At 37.3% G+C, this 9,867-nt stretch overlaps 2 protein-coding genes across 4 annotated transcripts in view; one reads left to right on the forward strand and one right to left on the reverse strand.

Moving 5' to 3' along the window:
* parpbp (PARP1 binding protein) overlaps positions 1 to 6,869 on the reverse strand; it is a 16,865-nt gene extending 9,996 nt beyond the window's left edge. The window contains exons 1-7 of one of the 3 annotated variants that reach the window (XM_015375495.1): positions 6,806 to 6,869; positions 5,905 to 6,060; positions 5,083 to 5,310; positions 4,374 to 4,478; positions 3,677 to 3,847; positions 3,430 to 3,584; positions 341 to 524 (exon numbers count right to left, since the gene is read on the reverse strand). In XM_015375495.1, the coding sequence (XP_015230981.1) occupies positions 341 to 524; positions 3,430 to 3,584; positions 3,677 to 3,847; positions 4,374 to 4,478; positions 5,083 to 5,310; positions 5,905 to 6,054 (993 nt within the window). In that variant the 5' untranslated portion in view covers positions 6,055 to 6,060; positions 6,806 to 6,869. Of the gene's footprint in view, positions 1 to 340; positions 525 to 3,429; positions 3,585 to 3,676; positions 3,848 to 4,373; positions 4,479 to 5,073; positions 5,311 to 5,904; positions 6,061 to 6,684; positions 6,707 to 6,805 lie in introns of those variants that run through there. The other 2 variants (XM_015375479.1, XM_015375487.1) reach the window with 2 other exon arrangements.
* A 228-nt stretch (positions 6,870 to 7,097) lies between these two features.
* nup37 (nucleoporin 37kDa) overlaps positions 7,098 to 9,867 on the forward strand; it is a 28,183-nt gene continuing 25,413 nt past the window's right edge. Inside the window, exon 1 of the mRNA XM_015375582.1 lies at positions 7,098 to 7,182. The gene's annotated coding sequence lies outside the window, so the exon portion shown is untranslated. The remainder of the gene's footprint in view (positions 7,183 to 9,867) is intronic.

The raw sequence follows: 9,867 nt of genomic DNA on the forward strand, positions 1-9,867 counted from the left end.
GACTCATTTAATCATTCAAAACGTTATGGAACACATTAATTAACTGAAAAATGTTGCATAGTATGCCTTTAAGACAGCATGAAATGTCAGCTGAGGATATTTCAAAAATGAAAAGAAAAAAGGGACAAAAGAAAACATTAAAAAAACAATAAAAGAGATACGAAGGGAGTGACAAAAATTAGAACAAATAATGTCTATGGGTCCGTTTGTCTCTAATGGGTCTGTTTTATGTGCTGTCTTCTCAATTTAGAGGGCCCCATGCCTGTCTTTGCCTAGGGCCTCTAATTTCCTAAATCCGTCCCTGTATACATCCTTCACAGATGATGATGATGAAGCATACCCTGGCTGGGCTTATCCCCGTCCCGTCCATATTGGCAGCTTGTTTCTGGATTTGGTGAAGCTGGACCATCCTCTCCTTCAGCTCCTTTGTAGTGTCGTCCGCTGCGGCGTACACCGGATCGCCACTACTGCGTCCTTTCACCAGTGCTGCTCTGATGGCGGCCAGCAGTCTGGCTCCACAAACGCTGAAAATCCAACAAACAAACAGATCCAAAGGGATAGTCATTTTAAATCAGAGTTTAAATGCAACAAGAAAAACAGGAATAGTTCAACAAACAACAAGTTTCAGAGGCTCAGCAGCGATATCATTCAGGAAAACAGATGTTCAATGAAAAACAGGCTCTGATATCATCACAGAAGGTGTTTGAGGGAAAACTTCAGTAGGCAGAGAGCGTAAAGGCCCTGCTAAACGAGGTAATCAACATCTCATTAGAGTGACGGACTGAGATCCTCTCCGAAAGGAGCAGAGAGTTCACGCTGCATAAACATGACAATATGTTACGGCTCAACGGAAACATTTTCCCTTCCAGGCCTACATGATCACATGGCAAAATAACCACAATCACTTGTGTTGAGGAGCCAAAACATAATGTGTGATGACGTAGAGCTCGAGGATTGATCATCAAAGGCCGGCTTTGATGTAGCAAAAATCAACGTGCTGATTTGGTGTTATCTTAAAAAACACATGAATAGAAGTCATCAGTTGGATTTCGTGGAAATAATAACCTGCTGTGGAACAGGTGTATTTTATGATTACAGGTGCGATTTCAGGGAGCTCGTGCGTGAAGGTCTGCTCCTTATCGAAGGAGCTGGAAACTTTCCCAGCAGTCTGAGCGGTGGACCCCAACAGGAGGGGCTAGGTGCAGCTTTCAGGACAAAATGTTACAGAGAAGGGAATTTTACCAGAAAGGAATAACATGCACTTCAATTTAAAACGTCATGGATATTAAATATGCTTTATAAACTTATAGCAACAAATGGAAGATTTTCAAAGCTCTGCAGAGACTTTCTTAGCTTATCGCTAACACTGAAGGTTGGTAGGAATAAAAATGTTCCTGTCATATCCTATCAGATTTTCATTTACAACACAGTTCGTGTAATGAAGAAATCAAAACATCTGCAATGATTTTACATTTCTTTTAAGCAAATCATCTTCACCACACCGGTTGTATTAGTCGTAGGTTAACACTGCATGATATGTAATCCGTATACTTTAGGGTGGCAACTAACGAATATTTTGCAAATCGATTCATCTGTCAATTCTTTTTTTGCAATTAATAAAAAAAAAAAAAAGCTCCTCAAAAAAAGACTTTTGCGAAATTAAACCAAGTGAAACTAAAACATTTCCATTGGAGGAGTTCCGGATAGAGCAGATTGACAGACGAAAAATATTTTTGTCTTAAAACCTTTGCGTATATTAGCTGCGTGTATGAATTAAGATGCTTTTACCGAAAAAAATTAGATGACTGTTGATATAGTGGCTGAATTTAGGTGTACGAGCTGACGTATAACTTAGGGATGCACAATATTGGGATTTTGGCCGATATCCGATATGCCGATATTTTAAAACTCATGTAGCCGATAACCGATATCAATACCGATGTTAAAGCTGGACAAAAATAAGTAGTCATTGAAAATAGCAGTTTTGTTATCCATTTCTGACACTTTGAAAAATAATATACTCAAATATATTTTCATATGGTGATATCAAATTGATTTTTAAAACGCGGTATCGATCTATTTTACTTTCAAAATCTCGTGAAATTTCATTGTTCTGTTACAAACTCTCGTGATATTTTGCAAATTCTTGTGAGATTTTGTTAGTAAAATAGATCGATACCGCGTCAATATATCAACATATAAAAAAATGGCAAAATTTAGTACATTTTTGGGGGATTTTGTAGCATAACAATGACATATAGCAATATTTCATTAGTAAAAGAGATTGATATGGTGTTTTTAAATGGCAATATATCAGCATATGAAGATATTGGGATATTTTAATGTATCAATATTTTTTCCCCTCATCTTTAGAAGTTTTTAAGTCTGTAAAAAATACGTTTTTGAGGAAGAAGAAGAAGTAGTATTTTTTTTTAGACTTTAAAAACTCAGAAGCTGATCAAATATCAGGTTAAATATCGGTGGGGTGGCCGATGTCCGATATTAAGTTTTAAGGCAGATACCGATAGGGGGCCGATTATATCGTGCATCTCTAGTATAACTAACTGGCCTGCATAAAATAACGGGGGAAAAAAACTGATTTTAAGACGGGATTATTTCTTTATAATAGAAATTTTCTAACTTTTGGGACAATATGGTCTGATAAAGATAACATTTATATACATGTTTAAGCCAGAATGATTTGAAATTTAAATATGACTTCCCTACGAATTTCAACGCAAAATGTCTACATATTTTCTTTTTACACTTTTAGTACAGTTACTGCTTTAAGCGGGTTGCTCTGTCAGCTAAAGGCATGTTTTAGAGTCTCTATATTCCAGTTAACGATTAATTGAATACTGAATTATTTCAATAATCGATTAATCACAATTAATCCGCTTCATTTTTTTCAGCCGTAGTATACTTTTTTGCATTTCAGAAACATTTTATAAAACAAGGTTTCCTGTATTCAATTCAGTTTATTTCTATAGCGCCAATTCACATCACATGTCATCTCAAGACACTTTATCGCTCACCAGATCATACAGTCAGATTGATTAAAAGTTTTCTATCTAAGGAAAACCAGTTGATTGCATCGGCTCATTTACTGATGCAATCCCTCACACTAAGCATGCTTATAGCGACAGTGGAGAGGAAAAACTCTCTATTAACAGGAAGAAACCTCCAGCAGAACCAGGATCAGTCTTAGCGGCTATGTAGAATTGTACTTTCCTGATTTGGCTTCATCTCTTTTTAACCGCCTGATGACATGAAATAATGTGCGGTGCGTAGTTTTGTTGACTAAAAGTGCTTAAAACCAGATAAGAGACTAGCTTTGGTCAATACATTAGGAAGAATACCTTCACAACTGAACAATAAACAAGTTAATAATTTACACTAATTCAAGTTAAGATGAACTGTTTTGGATACCTAGGATCAGGAATCTCCCCCAGAATTTCCTCCAGATTGTCCATAAACAGGACATAGTCTGACAGGCCTTTAGTATGTTTCCTTAGGGGATCAGACTCTGCCGGTGCGTACCCCTTCCCTCCGAGCTGAATGGCTCGAACGAAGGATGTCACAGCCTGCAAACGGCACAGAAGAACCCCCAGCAAGAAAAATTACTCCATGGTTTTCACTTAAAGCGTGAGCTGCTCATATGTCTGGTGTCTTTTACCAAGAAGAGAGAAGTCTGGCTGCCCCGTGCAGCACGCTTGATGTCGGTAAACGCCTGCCGATCCAGGGAGCGACTCGGGACGTTGAGGGTGAGGGCCAGGGCCATGTCGTTTTTAGAGTTCACCAGCAAACTCAGATAGGAGCAGAAAACTCGTCTCACGGCCCTTTTTATCTTTTCCAATAAAGAAAAAAGATCATTTCATCATTAGATTTCACATTAAGACAAAATTCTATTTTTTTGGTATACCCATGCTTTATGTGTTTATGTCAGATACATAATTGTACCAACGTTTCTATTAATTCACCATAACCCCAAAACACCATATTGTTAAAGCACTGAACAGTTGGCTGAGTTAAACTCATAAAGAATGAAACCTCTATAATAGTGGTAATATAGCAGCAGGTTTTGACTGAAACCTCATAAATTAGGAAGTTACAGAAGAAAGAAGCCTACTGCGCTGCAGAAGCTCCTGTTGAGCTCCACATCTGGGCCCTAATTCACTTCCCATTACACCCCTAAACCTGAGTGATGTGATATAGAGTTCCTGTCAATATGAACAGGATGGATTCCAGACAGGAACGCAAGAAAACAGAGAAGATTAGCTCATTGCTTGCAGGTGTAAAGATTTGCAGGCTAGTACAGTAACATAAGTAAGAGGAGGGAAAATGGAGAGGATTTATTACAGTGGTGGACGTACCTGGCAGCCATAGTTCCTGCTTTGTCTAGATGGTGTTAAAGGAACTAATGAATCTGGGAGATCTGGGGCTTCCATGTTACCCGATAGGAAATCAAACAGTCGCATCTTGGTAAAAAAGAAATAGGAGGAAAGTTTTAGAGGGATTCATATTTTTTTCCCCTTTATTCCTCCAAAAAGATATACTTTATTGCGATTTTGTGTGGTACACAACAAAAAGTTTCTTATCTTGGCACCTGTGACCAGCTTCCCTGTCCCTACATGAGAACAGCATCCCACAGCATAATACAGCCACCCTCATGCTTCACTGGGGGGCTTGTAGGTTCAGGGTGATGCAAAGTGTTGCAACCACAGAATACATTTTGAATGCAGGAAAAAAAAAAAAAGAAACTGGTTCCTACTTCCTCTTACTCCCTTCAGATATAGCTGTTATTTGGTCCTGATTCTGTTTGTTCACTAATGCTCACTATCAAACATCAGAGGCCCTCTCAAAACAGCTGGATCTATGCTGGGAATTAATTAAACACAGTTTGACTCTATTACATAGAGCAGAAATATGTTAACCTTATGCCTTCCTCTAACTTCATAATTACGAAGTGCTCTTAGTTGGTCTCTGGACTCTATGGCTGGTTTGTGAGGCACTCTGGGTGCATTATTCTCATCTTTAACTCCTCTAGTGATAAAATGTTGATTTCAACCTCACCGGACTCACTGGTTCTTCTGGATCAGAGTCTACCCCTCGAAGTTGTTTGTAAAAAGCCAGAACATCCACAAGATCCAGAGTGTTGGAGCGTTTCAGGAATGACTGATACGCCGCCAGGAAGAGATCGTAGTTCTCCAGGCGAGCAGAGCTGGGTGGCGGCAGCTGAAGTTTGTCTGACAGTAGGTGCTTCCAGGTCATCAAGACGTCGCTCAGGGCCACTTTGAACTCTCCACCATGCTGTCAGTGAGAGGAGAAGCCAACGACCAATCAGATCAAAAGGAGAAAAAAACAGAAGACAAACATTTGGAAAGTTGATCAACCTATTATTTTTATTCTTCCATGACATCACCAAAAAAAAAAAAATGGAGGAAAAAGTAGAAAAGCATCTCAGGCGTTCTATTAAATATGGTGAAGGACCTCTGATGCCGTGGGACGTACTTTCTTCCAACTGCATAGTATTACTGGTTTTAAATATAAAAATAAATAAAAAATCTTATGGATTCATTCAAAAAAAAAAAATTAAACTAATTTGTTTGACTGTAGTAAAACGAACAGATATGTTAATTTTTAACCTTTCCAATTTGGTCTTCAGCGGTTAATAAAAAAAAAAAACCCAAAAAATTTAAAACAAATAAAAACTTTTTCATAATACTGAGAAGTTTTCCCATAGGATACATTAGGGTAAAATTACATTTTTGTTCTTAGGATTATGCTGCTGGAATAAAATATTTGTTTTTAAACTGATTTATAGTTTTTTCACACCCTGTTCATTTTGTTTTTACCCCAGGTTAGATCTTTAGAAACCAGCAAATGAGTGAGATGAACTGCTACCTGCTTATTGACCTCTGCCATGGCCAGCTGGAGGATCATCAGCATGCTGTCGGCTCCATGAACTGTGCTCCTCTCGGACTGTAAAACCCTGTGGCTCTCCTTTCGGAAGGTTTTCACCATCAGCTTTAGATGATCTTCAAATGCCTCCATTGTTCTCTAAAATACAAGTTACATGATTAAAGCCTGGTCTGTGAACAGTTGGCCTAGACACACAGCAGGTTTTTCAGGTACGGTGAAATGTGGTGAGGACACATTCCAGCATTGTTGTTTTTGTTGGGTCTCTAATGGACGGATTCGATTCAGTTTAAATATTTCCACTTTTTAACAGATTTCCCCATATCAGGCCATACGTCTGTTTATTTTCACAAAGCAGTGTTATGCAGGGAAATATACAAAATACAAATCCAATGAGCTAAATATAGAGTAGTGATTAAAAAGTACAAAATAATTATTCCTTCAGGTAAAGAAAGCAGATGTTATCAAGACGTTTCTGTGGGTATTATAACCCACAGAAACTCAAATCAAGAACTTCTTATCCTGTTCACTCAAATGGACTTTATGTAAACACGTTGGTAGTCTTATTATGTTTCCAGCCTGAATGAAACTCATGTGGGTCCCATGCACACCTGTTGGTAGAGCTGTCCCATTGCATGTATATAAAAAAGGAAAACAAAGAGTAACCAGCTAAATAAAAAGAATGTCAGTCTAAAAGTACTCGATGATCTGTATTTCTTTTTGACCTTTAACAACAAATAGACAGGGATAAATTTAAGAACCTACAGATATAATTGTTATTACGATTGATGATCTGTTTAAAGCAGATCTAAACCAATGGATCCATACGTGTTGCACAAAAATACGTAAAAAAAAGTCACAAAGCCTTGAATATATGAGCTCAAACCTGTTGTTTCCAGCGAGTCAACGAGATAGATTATGAGCTGCAGATTTGAACGTTTAAATCGAAAATGACGTTCTGCCTCCCAGCCAATCAAATCAAAGCAAGTACCAGTTGTCGTCTTCATATATATATTTTTTAGTTGCTTCATATTTTGCGATCTTTTTAAATGCGGTTTCCAAGCTAAAGATAAAATAAAAGTATGGCAATTCCATTTCTTTCCTAATACTCTTTTAAAGTATCTCTATTTTAAGTTTTATCAAAGACCAAAACCCCCGAACTTCTATCAATGGTACGTTCGGTGACGAATGCGGAAATATGGTTGAAAACAGTCCAGAGGCGCGCTGGGTTTAATTCAACGACTTTGTTTTAAAAGCAACTTGGTAAAGTATTCACACCATTGCTGCTTTTATGATAAAACTTGCTCTTCTGTGAATTACTATTTTATATTTTGTCCATTTGAAATATGAAAATAAGGCACTCATTTTATCTCGTGCCCATGTGACATGTACAGTTAGCTTCAGCAACATGCGTGGTGCAAAAGGAGAGTTCTTATTAAAAATACAGCATGAACTGTTTATTTGGTTCTAAAACAAACAAGGTACAATTTTATTTGTGAAATACATGATATCCGCTTAATTACATTGAGGTAAACTAATTTTATAAACTAAAGGTCCATAAAAAGATGCGATGGTTTGCAAAAGCAGGCTACAAAAAGATTTAGTTTCCCGTTCAAATTTAATTTTTACTGTCCTACAAATACTGTTGAATTAAAAACATGCACAAAAACTGAACGTATCAAACTTGACACACTTTATGTATTGCTCTGCTCTATTGCAGAAAGATATAAACATTTATGCAGGTTTGAGATTCTATTAGGGCTGCAGCTATTGATTAAGCTCTAAATTTGATTAATTGAAAAAGAGATATCTTTATCATTTAAAGGTACTTTTTTTTATCAATATGTTGGTTATTATTTAATCTAAAAAAAATAATTTTTTCAAACTTATATTTGGACTTATATGGGATATCTGCCACAACTCCAATAGTTTACATCCCTGAAAATGTTTATATTTCTTTTGCCAATGTTGCTTAAGCACTGCTCTGGGTGGGATTTATTTATATATATATAATTTTTTTTGTTTGTTTTTTTTGTTATATTTTTCAACAAATTAATTATAATTTATATACTCTGGTTGACAATTTGATCTAATAACCAAATCAGTTAATGACTGTTGCAATATACAACAAACATTCATTTGGATTTTTCCATCTCTATTGTCATTAGTTGAACACTCACAAGAAATTGTATAAAAAAATTTAAAAAAGGAGAAAACTTAGTTTTGTTTTTATTTTAGTTTTTTTTTTTTTTTATACAGTGTCCTGTCTGGCAATGTGGCAATATTAATAATTATCTTGAACCCATAAAGAGCCTAACAGATTTTGCTTTCACAAGTAGAGCAGTACGGCTATCGCCATAGTGTTCCGCTTGATTTATGCATATAAATAGCTTTTATTATAATTCATGCTGGGAGTATTACAGATTTTATGGACACTGCAATGTAAGTAGAACAGGAAAGGAAAAACAGAAAAAAAGGAGAAAATATGAAAGAAAGAGGAGATGACAATAAAACGTTTTCAGTCTGCTTCATCACCTGCAAAGAGATGTAAAAAGAACAGCACAACCAACAGATATAATATAAGAGATACGATAAAGTAGCCCCTTGATGCTATTGCTGAAAAATAAGTAGTATTATTTAAATTGACATGTTTACTGCGATAGCTGAAGATAAGAATATGGGCTTTCTGTATGGAAGTGAATCTATAAGTACCTGGAACCAAGAACCTGTAGTTGTTTGTGAGAGTGCACTTGTGCATGGAAAGTTTATTCAAAGGAATAATGCTCAATAGTGGTTGTGAAGAGTCAAAGAGATGCCCCTCCAGAGCACCGAAGCATGCACCGGGTGACCCAAAGCCCTAGACACCCAAAGGGACCCCAAGAGCAAAGGCCCCTAGGAGGGGCCAACCCAGGAAATCTGACCCCCAACCACGGGAGGAGGAGAAACGACCCTGAGCTATAATGTTTTACCACCTGAGCTATAACTCGGCATAGCTCCTTCAGAGGTGCAAAAGGACTTTAGGCTTCTAGTTTCTCCACGTTCATTGGCCAGGCATCATCTGAGATAGGCGGCTTGATCTTTGAAGGTTTTCAGTCGTTAAATCAGGCATCCCCAAAGTCGGTCCTCGAGAGCCACTGTCCTGCAGGTTTTAGAGCTCTCTCTGCTTTAGTACAGCTGATTCTGATGATTGCAGTACAGCAAAAGCCTGTTAATTTACTATCAATGTAAATCAGCTGTGCTGGAGCAGGGAAACCTCTTAAACCTGCAGGACAGCGGCCCTCGAGTTTGGGGAGGACCGACTTTGGGGATGCCTGCCTTAAATGATGTTTTAAATAATTCTTTGTGAGACTTAAAAAGCTTGGTCTCATTATTATAAACTAACCCTGACCTGTGTCCTCTGTTCCTGATGCGGTCTTCATGTTTGCTAATGTTCTTTAGTAAACCTCTCATGTCCTCTCTAGTCAGGTGGCTGCTTTTATTCTTGGTCGAATCTGTGTTAAACTCTTAAAAAGATTGGAGGTAATTTGCTCATTATCCCTTCTGTAGTGTAACTCTCGAAGCTTAGGCAGACTCAAGTGGCTTCCTTAAACGGGTTTATCGACACCTGTTCAGTCAATTTTTAAGCTCCAATAAATATGAAACTGACATTAACTGCTTACATGGTACAAAATTTAAGTTTACAAAAGATCAGTATCATGTATTTATTACAAAGTATTAATCAAACCCCTCAAAGTCCTCATCCTCTGTTTCTGAATTAAACAGCTGCGCTAAATCCGACATGCCAGTTTCCCCTTCTTCTTCGTTTATTGACGCATAAATTAACTTAAAACATAGGCAGGATAATAATCTGGATGAACTGACTGCAATGATTAAATTTTCCGGTGGGCTTTCTCACTTAAAAAGATTTAGATTATTTAGATGAAAAAACACCTGCTGAGGTGAGTCCGG

The sequence above is a fragment of the Cyprinodon variegatus genome, unplaced genomic scaffold, assembly GCF_000732505.1.
Source record: "Cyprinodon variegatus isolate N-32 unplaced genomic scaffold, C_variegatus-1.0 Scaffold7, whole genome shotgun sequence".
NCBI classification, from domain to species: domain Eukaryota; kingdom Metazoa; phylum Chordata; class Actinopteri; order Cyprinodontiformes; family Cyprinodontidae; genus Cyprinodon; species Cyprinodon variegatus.